This window comes from Peromyscus eremicus, chromosome 17 (genome assembly GCF_949786415.1).
Source record: "Peromyscus eremicus chromosome 17, PerEre_H2_v1, whole genome shotgun sequence".
In the NCBI taxonomy this organism is placed as follows: domain Eukaryota; kingdom Metazoa; phylum Chordata; class Mammalia; order Rodentia; family Cricetidae; genus Peromyscus; species Peromyscus eremicus.
This window is the reverse complement of record NC_081433.1, coordinates 17,172,931-17,195,790: the sequence shown is the minus strand read 5'-3', so window position 1 is coordinate 17,195,790 and position 22,860 is coordinate 17,172,931. Positions and strand designations below refer to the sequence as shown.

Genomic DNA, 22,860 nt, shown 5'->3' with positions numbered 1-22,860 from the left:
TTAGTTTCTGTCTGGCAGACCTGTCCATTGGTGAGAGTGGGGTGTTGAAGTCTCCCACTATTAAGTGTGGGGTTTGATGTGTGATTTAAGCTTTAGTAATATTTCTTTTTTCTTTTAAACAAATGTGGGTGCCCTTGTATTTGGGGCATAAATGTTCAGAATTGAGACTTCATCTTGAGGGATTTTTCCTGTGATGAATATGTAACATCCTTCTTCATCTCTTTTGAATAATTTTAGTTTTGAAGTCTATTTTGTTAGATATGAGGATAGCTATACCAGCTTGCTTCTTAGGTCCATTTGACTGGAAAATCTTTCCCCAACCCTTTACTCTGAGGTAGTGTCTGTCTTTGAAGTTGAGGTGTGTTTCTTGCATGCAGCAGAAGGATGGATCCTGTTTTCTTTTCTTTCTTTTTTTTTTTTTTTTTGGTTTTTCGAGACAGGGTTTCTCTGTGTAGCTTTGCACCTTTCCTGGAACTCACTTGGTAGACCAGGCTGGCCTCAAACTCACAGAGATCCGCCTGGCTCTGCCTCCCGAGTGCTGGGATTAAAGGCGTGCGCCACCACCGCCCGGCTGGATCCTGTTTTCATATCCATTCTGTTAGCTTGTGTCTTTTTATAGGTGAATTGAGTCCATTGATATTAAGTGATATTAATAACCAGTGATTATTAATTCCTGTTATTTTTTGGTGGTAGTGTGTGTATGTTTCCCTTCTTTGGGATTTGTTGGTGTGGGATTACCTATTGCCTGTTTTCATGGCTGCATCTAACTTCCTTAGGTTGGATTTTTCCTTCTAGTGCTTTCTGTAGGGCTGAATTTGTGGATAAGTATTGTTTAAATTTGGTTTTGTCATGGAATATCTTGTTTACTCCATCTATGGTGATTGAAAGTTTTGCTGGGCATGGTAGTCTGGGCTGGTATCTGTGGTCTCTTTGTGTTTGTATAACATCTGTCCAGGACCTTCTGACTTTCAGAGTCTCCATTGAGAAGTTGGGTGTTATTCTGATGGCCTTTGTAAGTTACTTGACTTTTTTCCTTTGCAGTTCTTAACATTCTTTCTTTATTCTCTGTGTTTAGTAGTTTGATTATTATATGTGAGGGGACTTTTTTTTTTTTTTAAATTTTTATTTTGCAATACAATTAAGTTCTACATACAGGCACAAATTCCCTTGTTCTCCCCCCTCCCGCCCCCCTCACCTTCCCCCCAGCCTGCCTCCCATTCCAATCTCCTCCAGGGCAAAGCCTTCCCCACAGACTGAGATCAACCTGGTGGACTCAGTCCAGGTAGGTCCAGTCCCCTCCTCCCAGGCCGAGCCAAGCGACCCTGCATAGGCCCCAGGTTTCAAACAGCCAACTCATGCAATGAGCACAGGACCCAGTGCCAGTGCCTGGATGCCTCCCAAACAGATCAGGCCAATCAACTGTCTCACCCACTCAGAGGGCCTGATCCAGTTGGTGACCCCTCAGCCATTGGTTCATATTTCATGTGTTTCCGTTTGTTTGACTATTTGTCTCTGTGCTTTATCCGACCTTGGTCTCAACAATTCTCTCTCATATAAACCCTCCTCATTCTCTCGAATTGGACTCCCAGAGATCCACCTGGGGCCTAGTCATGATCTCTGCATCCAGATCCCTCGGTAGTTGGATGAGGTTTCTAGCACGACAATTAGGGTATTTGGCCATCCCATCACCAGAGTAGGTCAATTCGGACTGTCTCTCGACCATTGCCAAGAGTCTGTTGTGGGGGTATCTTTGTGGATTTCTGTGGGCACAGGCTTTTAAGGCACATGCCTTAGAGGCAGAGGCAGGCGAGTCTCTGTGAGTTCGAGGCCAGTGTGGTCTACAGAGCTAGTTCCAGGACAGCCAAGGCTACACAGAGAAACCCGGTTTCAAAAAACAAAACAACAAAAACAAAAAAACTAAATAAAAAAAAAAAAGTGGGTCGTGAGGGGACTTTTTTTTGGATCTAGTCTAGTTAGTGTTCTGTAAGCTTCTTGTATCTTCATAAGCATTTTCTTCTTTAGGATGGGAAAGTTATCTTCTGTAATTTTGTTGAATATATTTTCTGTGCCTTTGAATTGGTATTCTTTTCCTTCTTCTATCCCTATTATTCTTAGGTTTGGTCTTTTATGATGTTCCAGATTTCCCAGATGTTTTGTGCTATGACTTTGTTGGCTTTAATGTTTTCTTTGACTGATAAATCTATTTCCTCTATTGTATCTTCAATGCCAGAGAATCTCTCTTCCATTTCTTGCATTCTGTTGGTTATGCTTGCATCTGTAGTTCCTGTTTGTTTAGTCAGATTTTCCATTTCCAGAATTTCCTCAGTTTGTGTTTTCTTTATTGTCTTGATTTCAGTTTTCAAGTCGTGAACTGTTTCCTTCACCTGTTTGATTGCTTTTTCTTGGCTTTCTTTGAGGGATTTATTGATTTCTTCCAATTTTTTGTTTGTTTTTTTCCTCAATTTCTTTAAGGAAATTTTTCATTTCCTCTTTAAAGGCCTCTATCATCTTCATAAAGTTATTTTTAAGGTTGTTTTCTTCTGCTTCATCTGCATTGGGATGTACAGGTCTTGTTGTAGAACTGCTAGGTTCTGGTGGTGCCATATTGCTCTTTAGATTGTTGAATGTGTTCTTGCACTGGCATCTACTCATCTATCTCTTCCTCCAATTAGTGCAAGTGGTGTCTGTGTCTCAGGAAACCCTTCTTGGTCCAATTAGGCCTGGCAGTCTTTGTCTCAGGGAGCTGCTGGGGTCTTGGGCGATGGGTAGGTTTGGGGGATGGAGTGGGACTTATAGATTGCAGGATCCAATGGGGGGGTGCAAAGGCCTGCCCACAGGAGTCTTGCCTGCTGGCCTGCAACTGGGGCTACAATAGTGTGGTTGGGGGAGCATGGGTTGTGCTTTGAGGCCTAGGGCCTAAAGACTGGCATGACCAGCTGGGAGAACAGTCTCTCACCTCTTGGTCCAATTGGAGTTGGCAGAGTCTGTGTCTCATGGAGGAGCTGTGGTCTCAGGGGGATGGATGGGTCTAGGGGATGGAGTGGGGCTTGTAGATTACACGGGCCAATGGGGAGTGGTGGTAGGCTGGCCTGCCTGCAGAAGTCTTGCCTGCTGACCTGCAACTGGGGCTGCAATGGGTGGGGGTAGACTTTTCAATGTTTCTGTCTCCTTATTGAATTCAATGTTCAAATTCTGAGTTACCTTAATTTCATTCAGCTATGTATTTGTATTTTCTTAGGCATCACTCAGGGTTTCTTATTATCCCCTTGGAGTTCAGTGAAGTGATTGTTCATGTCTACTTTAAATTTTTAAATTCTTTGATAAGGTATACGATTGTTTTAATTTCTGTGTCCCGTGGTTCATCTAGGTAGTTCTTATCGATACCACTTCTAAGGACTACTGGGTATGTTGGGAGCTGTTTCGGCTATTCATGTTGTTTTTGTTTTTGTGGTTTGACCTGGGCATGTTGACTTCTTTCTGTGGTTGTCTTTCTGACATGATAATCAGGCTTTCCTTAGACTGGTCCAATACAGGAGCTACATGACCTGAGCTAGACCAGGTAAAGCCGGTGGATAAGTCAACTGGACCAGGCAAAATCTACTCTGAAACCATAGGTCTGGAAGTGGGCCTGTGAGTGCTAAGATGACCATGGAAAGAGGGGAGGATTGGAGAAGGAAGAAGTGTCTCAACATTCAAAGGTAGCTGCTTTTGAACAAAGCAGGTTAAAAGGCCACCTGAGCAGACCCAGGCCTATGCAGCTGGAGATGGCCACATGCAAGGGGGAAACAGAGGCAGTGTAGGGGGAATAGGAAAGGAAAGAAGCCTGGCAAAGGGGATCACAAAGAAAGAGGGTTTGCATCCTGTGGGTCTGGAACTAGCTTAAAGAGTTGCAGATGGCAGTGGGTTAGGGGGACTATCTTGTCTTTTTAAGTCATCGTGATTACCACGGTCTTTTCTGGAAAACACCTCCCAAGCTCTTGATTCATTTCTTTGGTTTTCTTCTGTAGTGATTTGTGGTTCTTCTTTTCCCTGTTGTATTGGGAATTGCTGTAATTGCTGTAAAAAGTTATTTCCTGCATTTTTCTATGGCTTCTAATTGGATTGGGAGGGAAAGTAGGTATCAGTTACTCTACCAAGACCCCATTAAGCCTTGTAAGTGTTTATGGATGCTAATATCTGTGCACGCTGCCATTGTTAGTATCTCCTAGATCATGGCTCTCTATCAAGTCTTGGTCACTGTTGTGCATCTTCCTTTGCAGGAATGTGGGTCTGATAGCTGTTGTGAACCAACAACTTGTGTTCTGAAACAAGGGATGGCTTGTGACAGCATGTCTCCCTCACAAACCTGCTGCCAAGACTGTAACGTAAGATTTAAGTTTAGTAACATTCTATAAGCACACGCTGAGTTATACAGAGGATGCACTGACTTATGACTACAGTTTTATATGAAAACAAAGTACCTTTTTTTTTTTTGGTTTTTCGAGACAGGGTTTCTCTGTGTAGCAAAGTACCTTTTAAGTAAAGAAAAAGATAATAAATTGAGGATTCAGTTTCTCACTTTGTGACATTTTCTTCAACGTTACAGTCTCTGTCTACTATCACTACTTTAATAACTTGGAGTGGCCCCTGTTTGTGTGTGTGTGTGTGTGTGTGTGTGTGTGTGTGTGTGTGTGTGTGTGTGTGACTTTCTTTGTTTGACCCATACTTTCCTTTAGCTCATTCTGTAACCCTGATTATCCTTGCATTTACAATACTTCTGCCTCAGTCTCCCCAAACCCTGGGATTACAAGACTTTACTACCAGGGCCAGCTAACATTTTTCCAAATAGAATTATATGTTTTTTTTTTTAAACTGAAGTATGGACTTCTCATTCACGGACAGCTTTATTCCTGAAGGATCCCATGGTGATGGTTGTTCCATTTCACTTTCCAGGTCTTCCCATGTGTGTTACAGTGAGTTTCCCATTGTGAGACTACCACGATTGAACTACCTGCCATTCATGCTATTTTCTTCATTGTTCTCAATTGACACAGCTACGGTTTCTTTCTAGAAACCCATAGTATGGCTATATTTATCTTCTGTGACCTTTTTTTTTTTAGTGTCAAATGAAAATAATGACTAAGAAGTATGAGATAGATGTTCCTTTAAGATTCCTTATGTAAACTTTCAGAATTCTCTGTATAGAACGTTATAATGTAGCAGAAAGGTTATATTTGGATTTCTTTCTCAAAAATTCCCATGCTTCAGTGCTTCTTCAATGACCATTCACCTGCCCCCTACACTCTGCTCAGTGATTTGTTTACATTTGTAGCAGAATTGATAAGTATTCCACAATTGTGAACTGTGGTATAAGCATTTATATTTTTTTTGAAATTGACTTAACTAAAATATTTTCACTCTACAAGACTGATTTCTGAGGCTAGCAGTGGTCCTTGCTCCCTTGAGTGAAAGCACAAAACTTCAGTATGTGCGTGCGTGCGTGCGTGTGTGTGTGTGTGTGTGTGCGTGCGTGCGTGCGTGCATGTGCATACACAGGCCTGTGTGGGTGACATGGCCTGTGTGGGTGACGTGGCCTGTGTGGGTGACGTGGCCTGTGTGGGTGACGTGGCCTGTGTGGGTGACGTGGCCTGTGTGGGTGACGTGGCCTGTGTGGGCCCGTGTGGGTGACATGGCCCGTGTGGGTGACATGGCCTGTGTGGGTGACATGGCCTGTGTGGGAGCCAGATGTTGACAGTAGGATGACTTTCCTCTATTGTGTCTCTGCCTTATTTCTTTGACCTGTGTCTCTTTCTCAGCTTGAAGCTTGCTATTTCAGCCAGACTGACTGGCGCATGAACCTTGGAATCTTCTTGTTTGACCCCCCCACCCCCACACTACGAGTGCTGGTGCACATTGCCATGCCCAGCTTTTGTGAGTTCTGGGAATATGAACTCATTTCCACGCTTTACAGCAAGCACTCTCCTCATTGAGTCATCCGCTGACCACATGTCACCTTTTTTTGTTATACCATTGCTTATATATCTATGCCTTATCTCTCCTTTTCATACATTCCATTTATTTTGAAATGAATAGCACAGTGATGTATACTAAGAGACTGAAACACACTAAAGAGTCAAAAGAACACATACACGATCAATATTGTTTGAAATACTTGTGAACACAGTATTGTTATATATAAAATATTTTTCCTGTTAGTTTGCAGCACAAGGCCAAGAATGTAGGCCCCAAAAGCATCCAGACTGTGATATTGCGGAAGTCTGCAATGGGAGCTCAGGAGCTTGTCCACCTGATGTAACTATACACAATGGGCACGTTTGCAAAGCAGGTGGGTTTATCTGCTTTGATGGAGACTGTCCTGACCTGGATAAACGCTGTGAGAAGATATATGGAGAAGGTAAACTTTTTGTTCCATCTAAATCTCCTGTCTGTCTGTCTGTCTGTCTGTCTATCTATCTATCCATCTATCTATCTGTCCATCCATATATATCTATCTTTTACAAATTATCCTTAACCTATTCATTATTCTTTAATTTGTTAATGAACCTTTAGGTTGTTTCAAAATCTTGACAGTTGTGAAACCTGGAAATGCATGTATCTCTTTGAGAAAATGCTTTTATTTTCTTTGAGTACACAAAGGTGGGATTCTGAATCTTGAGATAATTCTGTATTGAGTTCTTAAAGAAGCTCCATACTGTTTTCAATAGATTCTATACCAGCTTATACTTCTGTTGCCAATGGTTGAGTGCTCCTATTCCTATCACCAATGGCTGAGTGCTCCTATCCCTATCACCAATGGTTGAGTGCTCCTATCCGTATCACCAATGGCTGAGTGCTCCTATCCCTATCAACAATGGTTGAGTGCTCCTATCCCTATCACCAATGGCTGAGTGCTCCTATCCCTATCACCAATGGTTGAGTGCTCCTATCCCTGTCACCAATGGTTGAGTGCTCCTATCCCTATCACCAATGGCTGAGTGCTCCTATCCCTATCACCAATGGCTGAGTGCTCCTATCCCTACCACCAATGGCTGAGTGCTCCTATCCCTATCACCAATGGTTGAGTGCTCCTATCCCTATCACCAATGGTTGAGTGCTCCTATCCCTGTCACCAATGGTTGAGTGCTCCTATCCCTATCACCAATGACTGAGTGCTCCTATCCCTATTACCAATGGCCGAGCACTCCTATTCCCCACCATGCTTACGAATGTTTGTTAACTTTTGTCTTTTTCAACACTCCAACATTTGTGAGGCAATATTTCACTTTGATTATTCTTTCACATTTGCTTGATGATTAGTGATGTTGAACAATATTAAAAGTACTTATGACTTCCATTGGTTTGCTCTCTGGAAGCAAGTGGGACCTCTTGCCAGTTCAGCCACCAACAGCCATCTTTTCCAAACCTGTCTGAAAACGGAAATGCAATAGTGCTTCTCTCCACATTGCCAAGAAGTGGCTCCTGTCACACAGCTTCTAGAATGGAGGGGCAACCACTTTCAGATCCAACTGAACCCCTGGCCCTGAAATCATGTGTCCTCTCACAGATCCATACTACAGACCTCAGTTCTGCGACTTCTCCGTCCTCGCTGGTGTTTTAGACCCCACATTGTATATCTCTCAAACTTGGCAAGTACTGTAGATAAAGACTAATGCTTCCTTGGGCCCTGCTGTAAGCTATGGATCCCAGCTCTGTAGCCATTGCACACATATCTACATCTTAGGCACTTGAAATACACTCCCAGAAAACCCGCCAACTCCCTGGCAACGGAAGTTTAGCTTTTTGTTTGTCCTCCAGATCCTGAATAGGAGTTTGCTCTACACAAGAGACTTACTTCAGTTTTAAGGGTCTATCCATACATTGATATGAAGAGATGGGAAAGACATTTTTATTATATAATGATAAAGAAGTCACCTTATCAAGAAGATATAGTGTCAATTTATGTGCAGTTCGTGTCAGAACACCTAAACATTTAAGCAATCAAGCATGAAGGAGAAGACAGATTGCAATACAGCCAAGAGTAGAGGAACGCAATCCATCACTTTGCACAAGATGATTGTTCTGACAGATGATCAACTAGAAAACTATTGGTTACTTTTTGGATTACTATGAAGGGAAGCCCCTATCTTTCCATGGAAATTTTCCCTTGGTTCCCTCTGCAAAGTCTTTGAATGCTGTTGGCTTAATAACCCCTCAGTTGGGCTAAAATGACTTTCTGTAGGATTAATTGGAAAAATTATTGGAAAGACCATGAAGAGTTTATTTCAAATATTATGCTTAAAAAATACATCTAGGGCTGGAGAGATGGCTCAGCCGTGAAAGGCTAGGCTTACAACCAAAAATAAAAAGGCCTCTATAGTTTTTAATAGAACAGATATGTTCATATTTGAAGTCCTGATTTTCATTGTCAAATTCATATAAAAGAGAATGGACATGGTTGACAGTCCAACCAGTGTTTGGTGCCAGTTGATTATTTATGGCCCTTATTAATTATGTAAATATTTATTTAGCATCTTAATTGGATGGAAGTAGCCTTCTTTTGAGAATGTAGACAAAAATTGGGTGCGAACAACAATGTTGAGATAAGGATTTCTATTCTTATGGAGCTTAAATTCCAATGTGGCAGGGCATCAGACAAACAAAAAATTTATGGATAGACAAATAAAAAAATGAATCAAATAAAAATGCATAATGGCATGAGTTATGTTAACAAAAATATTTGAGTGATCAAATAGTGCAAAGCCACAAGCAGGGTGACAGAACTAAGTCCAGCTGCCACAGGTGCAATGCCCAGGCATGTTTGTCTGAGGAAATGAAACTTCAGAAAAAAATGGGAACAGTGAGAAGGAGCCAGTCAAGACATGGCTTGGAAAGAGTATTCCAGCGAGAGAAAACAGAGCCAATGTTTTAGCACTTCATGGAGTGTGAATGCTGATGCGGGTCATGACCATTGGAAAACACATATTTCTGACAACCTTGTGGAATCCCAGCTATACATTCATTTTTATTGCTGCTTCATAACTGTAATTTTGCTACATTGTGGTGTCTCTGTTCCCAAGACTGTCAGAAATAGTGTTTTCCCATGGTTGTGACACACAGGTTGAGAACTGTTGAAGTAAGTCCTGGTGGGGAGTATGACTGAAATGTAGTGTATTGGGATCAGATTTTTTTTTTAGTGTAATGATAAACCAGTTGAGATATTTAAGTAAGAGACCAAAACTATGGTTTTGGTTGAAAAAAGATCATTGTAGTTGTATTTTGTAGGTCATTGTAGATAGCATGGTGGGAACCACTGGAAACTAATACAGTAGAAAGGATGAGATGTGACCACACTTAGGCTGTACTTATGAGGCATTGTCAAGAAGACTCCAATTAGGAGATGGAGGCAGCTGGTGAGGGGGAAATGGACTCAAGGACCATTTCTAAGTTTGGCCTCCTCATCTGACTAGCTAATGGTATGAAGTAAGGAGTGTAGGGATAAAACAGTTTGGTTTGAGATATCAAGCTGAAAATCCTATTAGTCAAAGGCAAGATCAGTTCTATGTCAGGTAAGAAAGCTAACATTTCTTTGGGCTCTATCTCAGCTGAAGTGGGATGAAGGGCCTATTGTGTTTAATTATCTCTGATAGTCGTCAGGGAAGGCAATGTCAAGCCCTTTGCTGCTCCATGGTATATTTGAAGCATTACCTCATTGTTGACCATAATAACCCAATATTTTATTTTATTTATTTGTAAACAAAATATTTATGCAATGTTTTATTACCCTGGTACCCTCTATGAGTAGCAATCTATTAAAATGCATCCATTATTTGATTACATTTCATAGGACTTGATAATACAGTACAGAGACTAGAAATACAGTATCTCATTCCTGAATAGGCAATTTCTATTACTTAGGAGGCTTGGTAAACACCCCAGATTTTTAAGGCAACTTTTGTCAGATGACTTCACATTTGCAAAATGCTTTCCTTTTAATGACTCAGTCTTACTCTGGGAAACTAAGTTGGATTAAAAATGAGTCTCTAATACTAATGGGAAAGGGTGTATAAAACATCCTCTCTCTGCAAGTTTCATTTCCGGTTGCTAAGATGAAATACCCTGACTAAAACTACTTGGGGGAGAAAGGATTTATGAGAGTTTCTGATTCCAGGTTACACCCTGTCATTTCAGAAAAATGTGAGTCGATTGAGACAGCTGGCTGGTCACATCACATCTCCTGTCAAGGGCAGAGAAAATGAATGATGCATGCTTCTTCTGCTTAGTCCTGTTTCTGTACTTAGACAGTTCGGGACTCAAGCTTAGGGACTAATGCCACCCATGGTGGGCTGGGTCTTCCCACATCAAATCTCACACGGACATGCCCACAGGCCAACCTGATCTAGACAATCCTTCACTGAGACACTGTTTCCATACTACTCTATACTGTCACATTGACATTAAAACAAACCAACTTACCTCCTATGTTTTGGAACCTAACCCATCTCCTATTTTCTGGCACCTCCTGTTAATGCCTCTAGGTTACCAATCTATCAGTGGATTAGTCCCCTGAGTAAGGATACTCACGATGCAGTTACTCTTCCATGATTTCATACAATACCCAGGGCAACACCTTCAGCAATGAGTCATTTGGGAAGACTTGCCTCCCATTAAGTAATGGTGCCTTTTGTTGCTTTCCTGAACAAAGCTCTCTCCTCTGTCCACACATCTACAACTCTTCCTTCTCTTGTAGTTTGTGTAATAGAAATGAATACAGGGTAGCAAAGCAGCATCAAGTTGTAGTCATGAACACCACCTTTCTCTCAGCTCTTTCTCTGTCCTTACAGCTTACTAGGAAACCTTTTGAGTTGGGTAATAATGGCTACAGAGATAAAGGAAATATGGTGTATGAGGACATGGAGGAACATAAATATATATTCTGATCTAAATATATTTCTAATTTTGACAGGTTCACGGAATGCTCCATTTTCTTGCTATGAAGAAATCCAGGGTCAAACTGATCGGTTTGGCAACTGTGGTAAAGATCGGCAAAACAGATACATATTCTGTGGATGGAGGTGGGCGACATCAAGCAATGATACTTTCTATGCTATATTCTTTTTTTTTTATTTAGCTTTTCTCTTTAGTATATACCATGAATTCCAGTTGCTCCAAGTACCCCATTTGCATGGCAGTGAGTCTGAAGCCTGAACGAAGGCCCAGGCCTGGACATGGTTCTGCTACAAGATAGCATACAAAGCTTTTATCTGTGGGTGATCATTCAGCCCCCAAATCTAATCTAAAGCATACTCACAGTGCCCACAGAGCCTTTCCCTCCAAAGCTACTGTTTTTTTTTCTTATAAAAATGATCCCCCTGATGCTTTACTACTCCATGTGTATTATAAAATCAAGCTCAATTTCTTGTGCGTCCTCAGAAAGCCTTTTCATATTTTGTTCATGAGTTTAGTAAAAATATTAAGATCATGCTATGTACTAGACCCTGGGTTAAATAATAGTTGGCAGCACACACACACACACACACACACACACACACACACACACACACACACCACGCTCTTGCCATTTGTAGGTTCTTAAACACACCATGGCCTTGGCTTGTTTATGCTTCCTGATTAAAACTAACTTTTAAGCTTTGGCTCTGTAATGTCTACAGAGCTTTCTGGAACTGGTAAACTAGAAAACCACCCTAAATTTCTATAGGGACTTATTTTATTTATGGCATTATGGTCAGATTTTTTAAATCATGTTTCATATCAGTTAAGAAGGTCCTTGAGGGTACATCTAACAAATTTATTCATTATTCTCTGTCTCTAATTGGTTACCTGACAGTAAATATATAATCCACAGAATAAACAAAAGACTGAGTAATAATGAATACTTTATATCAGTGGGTTTAAACTTTCTCCCTTAAATATTTATACAAACACATTATATTCTCTATGTTGGCATAAATAGTTATGATTTTTAATCAAAGCAATTACAAAGCATTTCTAATAACCACCTAATGTGTACTAATCATTTTTATATTTTCAGAAATCTCATATGTGGGAGATTAATTTGTACTTACCCCAAACAAACTCCATATAACCCACCTAATAGCAGCACCGCTTCTGTGATTTATGCTTTTGTACGGGACCAAGTATGTATCACTGTGGACTTTGGATCGAGTGTCAAAGAAGATCCACTCAAGGTCATTAGTGGCTCTGTATGTGACCTTGACAGGGTAAGTCACAACCAATTTCTTAAAAATCTAGGTTCATTTATTATTTTGGTTAGCATTTTCATATTAAAGTATTCAATTTTGATTTGCTCTGTGTAATCCTAAATGTTTGGAGGGAGAAATGAATGCATTTTAACCCATGTTTAGCTCGTAATAGAGAAATATAAATGTTTCATTCTTCTAGAGCTTCAGCATAATGAGTGATGGCTAGAGTAGAGACAAAAGAACGTTTAGGAATAGATTGTGCTTAAGTACTTTATAGCATGGACAATCACTGAGAAGGAATTCATTTAGTCTTTGTGGCTCAGTGAATTAGGCTACCCTTGAAGTCAGGATGCTTAGAATTATTATGGAACATTTTACCAGTTACTGAACAACGTGAGATGTTTCTAGAAGAAGTAATTTTGGGGATATTAACAGCATTTACTCTAGAGGGCTATGGTGGAGACTAAAGGAGATTGCATAAAATGGATAGAACAGTGCCTAGCACATAGTCTGAGCTAAGTGTAATTTGGCTAAATATATATATATATATATATATATATATATATATATATATATATACACACACTTTTTTGTTTTTTCGAGGCAGGGTTTCTCTGTGTAGCTTTGCACCCTTTCCTGGAACTCACTCTGTAGCCCAGGCTGGCCGTGAACTCACAGATATCCACCTGCCTTTGCCTCCTGAGTACTGGGATTAAAGGTGTGCACCACCACCGCTCAGAATTCTTATAGTTTTAATTTGCATCCATGACCCCAACTCAAACCTGTAGAAAATAGAAAGGGAATGAATTTACCTCAAAATCTCATTTAATTTCTGACCACATCTGTGTTTGTGTAGAAACATGTCATATTTTATTAAAGCTACCTACTTACTGGACCACATGAAAGTGATTTAAAATACTAGCCCTTATATTTTAGGTTTAGATTCTTAGCAACATTTTAGTGGAAGTGTGGTTTTTATGTTTCTTCCTATATTTTAACTCTCTACCACTCACATCACAATGGTGCTTTTGTTACAACCAATGAGCCTACAGTGACACACCATTATCGCCCCAAGTCTTTAGACCACTTTGGATAATCTCCAAAGACTCAGTGATTAGCAAACATATTCCTAAATATCACACTGGTCAAAAATCAAATCTCAATAGAATTTAAAAAACATTTTACGGGCGGTGGTGGCACATGCCTTTTATCCCAGCACTTGGGAGGCAGAGACAGGCAGATCTTTGTGAGTTCTAGGACAGCCTAGTCCACAAAGTGAGTTCCAGGACAGCCAGAGCTGTTACACAGAGAAACCCTGTCATGAAAAACCAATATATATGTATATTACATATTATTATTTTATATTATTTTTTTAAACTAGCAAAAATTTGACATCAACATTTGAGGAATGCTGTAAAATTACTAGACTCAAATTTGTAGCAGCAAATAGTTATGGTTTTGATATTAAATTTCTAATTACAGTGCTAAGATGGCTGGAGCCCTCTGAATTGGAAACTTCTTTCTATTTTCTTTAGATTTGTTTAAATAGTATATGTGTAGAAACAAGATTTCTTAAGAATGAGTCGCACAGCTGTGCAAGCAAGTGCAATGGAAATGGAGTAAGTAGCCACACGTTTCTGGGTGTTTCTCAGCATCAGTAATTTATTGGTCTCATTTGATGCCCACAGTGTGCCAAGGCCTATTGACACCTAGGAGCTGAAATGAGCAGTCAAACTCAACTTCTTTTTTTTTAAAATTTTATAATTTAATTTAATTTTACATATCAGCCACGGATTCCCTTGCTCTCCCCGCTCCTGCCCCCCTTCACCTTCCCCCCAGCCCACTCCCCATTCCCATCTCCTCCAGGGCAAAGACTCCCCTCAGGATTGATTTCAACCTGGTAGATTCAATCCAGGCAGGTCCAGTCCCCTCCTCCCAGGCTGAGCCAAGTGTCCCTGTATAGGCCCCAGGTTTCAAACAGCCAACTCATGCACTGAGGATAGGACCCGGTCCCACTGCCTGGATGCCTCCCAAACAGATCAAGCTAATCAACTGTCCAGAGGGCCTGATCCAGTTGGGGGCTCCTCAGCTATTGGTTCATAGTTCATGTGTTTCCATTCATTTGGCTGTTTGTCCCTGTGCTTTTTCCAATCTTGGTCTCAACAATTCTTGTTCATACAAATCCTCCTCTTTCTCGCCAACTGGACTCCTGGAGCTCCACCTGGGACCTGGCCATGGATCTCTGCATCTGGTTCCCTCAGTCATTGCATGGGGTTTCTAGCATGACAATTAGGGTGTTTGGCCATCCTATCACCAGAGTAGGTCAGTTCAGGCTGTCTCTAGACCATTGCTAGTAGTCTATTGTGGGGGTATCTTTGTGGATTTCTGTGGGCCTCTCTAGCACTTTGCTTCTTCAAACTCAACTTCTATAATTAGTGTTAGAAAACGTTTTGGTTAAGTCCAATTGACGATGACTTTAAAAAATCCTGTTACAGTGGAGGCACTTTTCCAAGGGCCTTAAGAATCTATGTAGCCTGCCTGTTCATCATAAGGATTTAAGTCTCCTGTTTGCGAGTCTGCGGGTTCATAAGAATGTCGGTTTTGCCTCTCTCTTGAAAATTCGTCTTTGTATTTACAGGAAAGCACATCTCTATGCTTACAGAAAAGCTGAGTGGCAAGTTCAACTCCCCTGCCCCCCATGGTCAGTGTCACACAGCACAGTGTTGTATTCATTATAACTGGTGATAGACTTCAACAGGTTATTGTCACCCAAAGTCTGGTGTTTAACATTCGCATCTTAGAAACACTCAGTGCCTTGCATCTGTGGGCTTTGATGAGCATGTGATGGCATTCATTATCACTGCACCATGCAGTGTTCACTCTTCCAAAACTCTGTGCTCGGCTTAGCTACCCTTCTTTTCCCCTACCAGCAGCCCCAGAGCTTTTACTGACTTTACAGTGTTTCTGAACATACACTTCTCCAAAGAAGCAATACGAATAGCCAGCAAATGTCTGAAAAAAAAAAAATGCTCGCTGCCGTTAGTTATCAAGGAAACGCAAAACTAAATAACAACGTGAAATCTCACCCCAATAAGAATGACTGTCCTCAGAAAGGCCCAAAGTAACCAATGCTGTCACCAATGCCGAGAAAAGGGAACTTGTGATGGTTCATCTTCACTGTCTGCCGGAGGAGAGCTGGAATCACCGGGAGATACACCATGGTTTATCTGTGAAGGTGTTTGAAGAAAGTTTTAGCTGAGGCAGGAATACTCCCCTCCCCCGCCCCCAGTGTGGGTGGCTCCATGCCACGGGTTGGGGTCTGGGACTGGTGACAAGGGAGAAAATTGAGTGTCATTATTGATCTCCTGCTGCGGTGGGTACGTCTTCTGAGCCTGGCTAGTTTCACAGAGCATGATAACCCACAGTTAGATCCATTTTGTACAAATGATACAGTTTCATTCTTCTTTCTGACTGAGATTCTACATAGATGTAATTCTCTATTTGTTCATCCACTGGTACTCATGGAGGCTAATTTCATAATTTGGCTGTTGTGACTATACTGCAGTTAGTATAAGCATGCAGTTAACTCTATAGGAAGCTGTCTTTGATTCTTTGAAGCTGTGCATCCAGAGGTGATGCAGCTGGATAATATGAAAGTTGCTTAGCAATCGTGTAGAAGGGCTCATGTTCTACTCTGCATCCTTGCCAGTATTTCCTGCTGCCTGTTTTCTTGGATAGATGGACAATGTTTTCCTAAGAGGCCAGAAGTTATTAAATGAAAATCCTAGTACTAGGTATGGGATACCTCCCTGTGAGCTGTTTCTCAGGGAGTTTCCAGAGCACCCCCAAAACCTTGCAGGTGATGGTCGGTATCCCTGGTTGCCCACCAGCACAAGAACATAGGACACTATTGTTGCAGGTTACCACACACTTTGGTTGCAAGGCATTGAGGAATCAAAATGAAGAGAAGCTGACGTTTTCTCTATGTTGTCCAGCTTTCATAGTGCTGGGAAAGTGCTGGCAAGCTGCTGAGGGAGAAAATTCAGCAATGGTCCCACCCACGTGTGTACCCCATGGGCTATAAAAAATGACCTGCTTGTCAAGATATGCCTATTAGAGCAATAGTCGCTTGAGTATTATGGGGTAACTGCTGCTTTCTGACTGGACTTGAGGCCCGCTCCACAGGATGGAGCTCAGACTTGGTACTGTCAACCTGGCCAAGAGCCCGTGCCTGGAGAGTTTATAGGTCTCCAAGGCAAAGTTGCTATGGTCACTTTACCAAATGGACACAACATTCCTCTACACATTTGTGCCCAGAGATCAACGCTCCTGTCAGCTTCAGTATGAGAAGATTCTTTTTTTTTTTTTTTTTTTTTTTTGCAGTGATTATGACAGAGATTCATAATTGGTCAGAGTGCAGGGAATTAGAGACTGTAGGATGCTTGGCCCTGAAGAAGGCATCTGTGTCGTCACCCCCCCCCCCACTCCACACACACCCCACCCCTCCCACCCCTCCACCCCTCCATCTCCCAACAGGCTCAGATAACATTGAGGAGGAGGGGTAGGAAGAACATCAGAGATTGGGGAGAAGACTGTGAAATAGTTCTCTGGACACCACACAGCCATTGTTCTCACCGCAGCTGCGGTTTGGCTGCTCAAAAGTGGCTTTCGTTACCATTTCATCGTGCACTGGGGAGGGCTTTGTGAGACCCCTCTTCTCACTGAGGGGTTACAGGCAGTTAGTCGGAGGGTAGAGGAGGACAAATAATTTTCTTCAGTGGTGTGGCCACTGATGCGTTGCCCACGCTCCAGGAAATAACCCCCAACTCATGCTCACTCAAGCAACCACAAGGAAACTCAGCGGGTCAAAGAAAACATTAAAAGAGGAAGGAGGGGCCTTGCAGGAGGAAAGTGTTTCAGCAGAAGTGGGGTAGGTGATGGGAAAAGAGGGGTAACAGGGGGTGAAAATGCCCCAAGCTCATTATATACATGTATGAAGTTGTTGAAGAATTAGAAAAATGGGAGCTGGAGAGATGACTCAGCAGTTTAAGAGCACTGACTGTTCTTCCAGAGGTCCTGAGTTCAATTCCCAGCAACCACATGGAGGCTCACAACCATCTGTAATGAGATCTGGTGCCCTCTTCTGACCTGCAGACATACATGCTGTATACATCATAAATAAATAAATCTAAAAAAAAAAAAAAAGAATTAGGGTTGGGGATTTAGCTCAGTGGTAGAGCGCTTGCCTAGCAAGCACAAGGCCCTGGGTTCGGTCCTCAGCTCCAAAAAAAAAAAAAAGAAAAAAAAAAAGAAAAAAAAAAAAAGAAAAATGGTCAAAAGTGCAAAAGTAAAAGAATGTCGCTAAATCTTCATGTTCAAGCCTTTCTCATGCGGTCTCTCAGGCCATTCTTTCTGGTTTTAGTCTCAGTTTGCTCTAGTAAGATAAAGAAATGATTATTTTTTGCATTTGTTGAGACTTGATTTTTTTGCCAAAGTGTGATTTTTGGGGGGAAGTTTGTCTATCCACTGTGAAGGATGTTAATTCTCTGTCAGATTGAATGTTTGGTGTGTCTTCTGAGTTAATTTGATCTATAGTGAAGTTTGAATCTGAAGTGATATTTTTCTGTGTTTTTTTTCTTGTCTGCAAGTTGATAAGGGTGGGGTGTTCAGATTTCCCATCATCATCATCATCATCATCATCATCATCATCACATCTGACCCACCTATTCCTTTATAGGCACTAATCTTTCTTTTACAGAACTGGAGAGCTGATATAGGGTGCATATTTGTATTGACAATCACTATGTCTTTTTGACCAATTGTTTCCTTTATTGCTTCTAATTTGGCCTTGTGGTCACCTTTATACATACATACATACATACATACATACATATATATAATTTAGGATATATATATATATATATATATATAATTTAGAACACACATACACATATATGGCACTACACATTCCACCTTCTCATTACATCATTTCCATGCTTCCCTTTCTACTAATCTGTGTTTATCAGGGCAAATGGTATCCCCCCTCCCACCATCCCCATCCTCAGAGAACAGTCATCTGTTCGCTTATTTACTTATTTTTATTAAATTCAGTGAGCCAGCCTGCATCATTTGATATTAAGGAGTATTCACTGGACCTCCTTTGAGACAGATCTTAGCTTGTACCCCGAGCTGGCCTGGAGCCCATACCTCTTGTTCCTCAGCCTTCTGAGCGCCGGGATTATAGGCTTGCGCCATTCTACCTGGCTTCATCTTTAGGGATCTTTTGTATCTGTCCACGCAGCCTTGCCACTGGCATGGTACACAGAGAGGCTTTGTTTCTGGCTCTGTCTGTCTTTGGCTCTAAATGTCCTGTGCATACCCCTTCTTTACGTATGGCTAATTTTCTGCTGTAATTTAGTTGATCAGGCTTTCTGCACCTTCAGCTTCTTCTGGCCCCCAGTTGTTCATATCAGAGGCTTCATACTGTGCTCTCTGAATGTAGACGCTCTGGGACCGCCTTCAGTCTACGGCATTAGTTTTTCTGTTTGAACTAGTCTGTTGACAGTGCTTTCCACTGCAATTTTTATTTGATGTTTTTTTCTTTCGTTGCCAAGATTCTCATTTGGCTCCCTGCCCCAAATCTCAATTTCTTTGCATTTAGAAAATTTATTATTGTGGAAGTTGCTGATTATTTTTTCAACAAGGTTCTTATTCTTAGGTTGAAATTTAGATCCAGTTAAGATGGCATCAGCTGAGTTACATGAAGAACGTTTTCTGTCTTTGCTAGTAAATGTTACACAATTAGCCTGGGGAAGGTTTAGGCTTCTGAAGCAGCCAACAGGAAGTCACTGAATCCGAGGAAGGGAAAAGATGCATGCCAGTCAGCCTTGGGATTGGTGGCCTCTAACACATCACTAGATTTAGAGCTGATGTCTGTCTGCTTCTGAAACTGCTCTCTAAACTTTTTTTTTTTTTTTTTTTTTTTGAGACAGGGTTTCTCTGTGTAGCTTTGGAGTCTGTCCTGGAACTCGCTCTGCAGACCAGGCTGGCCTTGAACTCACAGAGATCCGCCTGGCTCTGCTTCCTGAGTGCTGGGATTAAAGGCGTGTGCCACCGCTGCCACGGCATGTTATAGTTTCTTGATCCAAGTATGTCTCCTTTTGTATGTAGCTTTTTAATATCTCTTCCTTTGACGCGTGAGTTTTAGTCTATGGAACCAAGTATTCACTTTGTGGGATTCCCTCTTGAAATCACATAAATATAACCATACTTAGCTAAGATTAAAAAAAGTAAACATTATGGCCTAGCACATAATTTCATAATCTTAAAAACTGATTTACACATCTCGAAATGATCCTAGGTATGCAATTCACTTGGTGAATGTCATTGTAACAAAGGCTTCAGCCCGCCAGACTGCAGCACGAGTGTCCGGTCTTCCTGGTGGTTTAACAAGAACGGTAAGTATTTATACCTTTAAACAGCAATCGAGGAAACGTCATAAAATCACCTAGTTCCATTCACATGCAGCCACATTTTGCCACCCCAAAAAGAGGCTAATAGAATGTGGAAACAAATGGCAATTAGATGTTTCTCAAATAAATGAGACCCAGTGTCCTGGGCTGTCTGTTTCTCTGTGCTGTTTGCTGTATCTGTCATTTGGGGGTGTTTCCCATCTGCCTTCCCACCTTTACAAAGTGTGTGGGATCTCAGGTCTAGGCAATGTTTACTGCATCTGGTACAGCCACCATGTTTCTGTTAAAGGAGAAACAGCGTGGAGGACAAGGTTTGACGCAGTCTGTAGACTTCACGAAACAAATGGTAAATTTCACCTGAGGAGATAATAGAGGAGCCACTACCATGACATCCTCTGGTGCCTGTCCTTGATGCACCTATTAGGTCTGGAAGTAGTTTTGGAACTCTCCCTTTCTCTCTGTTTTTTTTTTTTTTTTTTTTCTAGACAAGGTTTCTCTGTGTAACAGCCCTGGCTGTCCTGAAACTCATTCTGTAGTCCAGGCTGGCCTCGAACTCACAGAGATCCACCTGCCTTTGCTTCCTGAGTGCTGGGATTAAAAATGTGCTCTAACACACCCGGCTGGGACTCTCTAGAATTAAAGTTTTTATTTTCACACAGTGCATTCTGTTGGTTTCCCCTTCCCCAGCTCCCAGATCCTGCCCCCCATTTCCCTACCCACCCAAAAGCCACATCCTTTCTTCTTAAGGTCTGACAAATGGGGCTTTACTCTAATTGCCAGAGTGTGTAGAATACTCTAGAAGCCTCTGAAACTTTGTTTCTATGTTTTAATGAGGATTTTAGATACAGTTTCAAATATTGTGGTACTAGAGTTAGTTTTCCATGCTCCTTGATTGAAAAGAAAAAAGAAAAATATTTTAATGAATTTGTTGCCATTTGAAAGTAAATCGCACCAGTTAATGTTGAACGTACCTTTTATTTTTAGATCTGACCATGGAAGGATCTTCTAAGAACTCCGAAAAGAAGTGGCTTCTAAGTTTGTACATTGTTTTAATTATTTTCACCTCAGCAGTCCTAGTACTCACAGTGTGGAGAGGCTTGAGACCGTGGCTTTCCAAGGAAGAGGATTCCCTGAGTAGCGAGTAAATTGAATTTATGTTCCGAAGCTAAGTTGTAGTAGCATCAGGACCTTGCTACATAAGAAGTCAGGAGAAGTAATGATGCTTTGTGTTTCCCTAGGACTTTGGGCACTATATCAACATTTCCTCTAATTGTGGGAGGTTTTCTAGTCAGTGAGCACTTTCTCAAAGATGGTGGGTTTGGGAATGTGGATAATACAACACAGTCACCATTGTGTTAACCAAGCCATCCTCCAGTGTCTGCCCCAGACAGCAGCAAGGTCACAGGTGTGCCTCGCTTTCCACGTGGGTGTTGAGGATCTGAGTTCAAGTCCTCATGTTTATTGGTACAGCTGCCCACCTCCCCAGGCTGCCCTGAAAACTGCTGACACTTCCTTGTTCATATGTGCTACCCTCTGCATATCCAGTTAGATATTTATTCCAAATGTTGTAACCTGGTTTTGGTTATGGCGTGTTTTCCAAAGACTTTTAAGCAGGCCATGCTCTACATTTGAGCACTCAATGGTACCATAAGTTCAAGTTTACTAAGCCCCTTTCTGTCTGCTGTTGGCTGTTCGCATAGTAGAGGGTGCCCCAAATTCAAGTTTGTCTCCGACTTGCAGCTTGTGTGTTACTCTGCCTGAGCTAGCAGAGTGCCTCACATTGGCATTCCTCTCTTGTGAACAAAACTTTAATAAACAAGGGAGGTAGGTGCCACTTTGAGATCCCAATCTCAATTCTTTTAGAATGCCTCAAAGTAGGATTTCTGGATGGGATGGTTGGTAGTTGTGCTTTTCATTTTCCAGAGCAGCCATTCTGTTACCGAGCAAAAAGGTCATGAGACACGACAAAATCCAGTCTCAGAGCTTTATTAGGAGGAAGTTGGGGGAGACAAAAGAACCAGGCCTGGAGAAGATGTGCAGAGAGCAGAGAACAGAGAGAGAGAGAGAGAGAGAGAGAGAGAGAGAGAGAGAGAGAGAGAGAGAGAGAGAGAGAACAGAGAGGAGAGAGGAAGAGTCTGAGGAGCAGTCTGTGTCTGGCTTTTTTAAAGATTCCCACGCACATGCGCAGGTAGGCTTATGGAGCTATGCCACACATGTGCAGACTGTGTGACCACGCTGCGCCCTGATGACGCAAGACACAAGACCCCTTGCTTAGCGATTGAACTGCACATGTGTGGTCATGCAGCTGGCGTGGCAGCAGAATCCCAACAGCTGTACCATGTGCTGATTTACATCCTCACAAGCACTCCATTTTTCTCCCTCTACCGTTCCCACTCTGAACTTCTCACTTTCTTTCTAGCCATCCTAACAGAAGTGGCTTTCTGTTACTGAAAATGTGTGCATCTTCTTTAGAAAAACACTTGTTCAAGTCCTTTGGGCATATTTTATTTTATTTTGAGACAGTGTCTCACTATGCCACCCTGGCTGGCCCGGAACTCTTCATATAGATCAGGTTAGCCTCCGAAGTCACAGAGATCTGACTGCCTCTACCTCCTAACTTCTGGGATAGAGCCTTCAGTCAGATTTTAACGGGGTGTTTTTTTCTCTTAAATAGCGTGGATTCCTTGCGTACTTTGGATCTGTGTTTGGATACTGATTCCTTATCACATGAGTGCTTTCCCAGTCTCTGGAGTGCTCGTGTGGCTCTTTGTTTGTGGACTGTGCTCCTTCTGTGTGGGTGATTGCCACGTCTAAGGTGAAATGGAGGCCCTCTCAGGCTTTCTTTGGGGGAGTTTTAGCTTTCTGGTCTTTGTGAAGTTTTTTTTTTCTTTTTAATCAATTTTGAGTTAATTTTGTGTGGTGTAAGAGGGGGATCCAGTTTCATTGTTAAGTGCTTCGTTATTCTGTTTTCTAGCACTACTTATGGAAGGACACTGTCACTCGCCCACTGTGTGCTCAGCATCTTTAAGGCCAGCTGACTGCGTGGGGGAGGGGGGGTCTCTTTCTGTCCTCTATGCCGGTCCATGGATCTGTGCACCAGTTTTTACAACGCACCTTGTGCTGTCAACTCAGCATCAGGAAATACAATGAATGCTTCTAGCCTCGTGCATTTGAACTGGGATTGCATT

The 22,860-nt window shown here is 41.8% G+C and overlaps 1 protein-coding gene across 2 annotated transcripts in view; it reads left to right on the top strand.

Annotated features, from left to right (window-relative positions):
• The window catches only part of LOC131894097 (disintegrin and metalloproteinase domain-containing protein 32-like), a 107,261-nt gene extending 86,429 nt beyond the window's left edge, over positions 1-20,832 (top strand). For both annotated transcript variants that reach the window (XM_059244262.1, XM_059244263.1), the window contains exons 13-19: positions 4,260-4,364; positions 6,196-6,394; positions 10,943-11,051; positions 12,029-12,218; positions 13,736-13,819; positions 19,561-19,657; positions 20,657-20,832. In XM_059244262.1, coding sequence (XP_059100245.1) covers positions 4,260-4,364; positions 6,196-6,394; positions 10,943-11,051; positions 12,029-12,218; positions 13,736-13,819; positions 19,561-19,657; positions 20,657-20,817 — 945 coding nt within the window. In that variant the 3' untranslated portion in view covers positions 20,818-20,832. The remainder of the gene's footprint in view (positions 1-4,259; positions 4,365-6,195; positions 6,395-10,942; positions 11,052-12,028; positions 12,219-13,735; positions 13,820-19,560; positions 19,658-20,656) is intronic.
• The last annotated feature ends 2,028 nt before the right edge of the window (positions 20,833-22,860 follow it).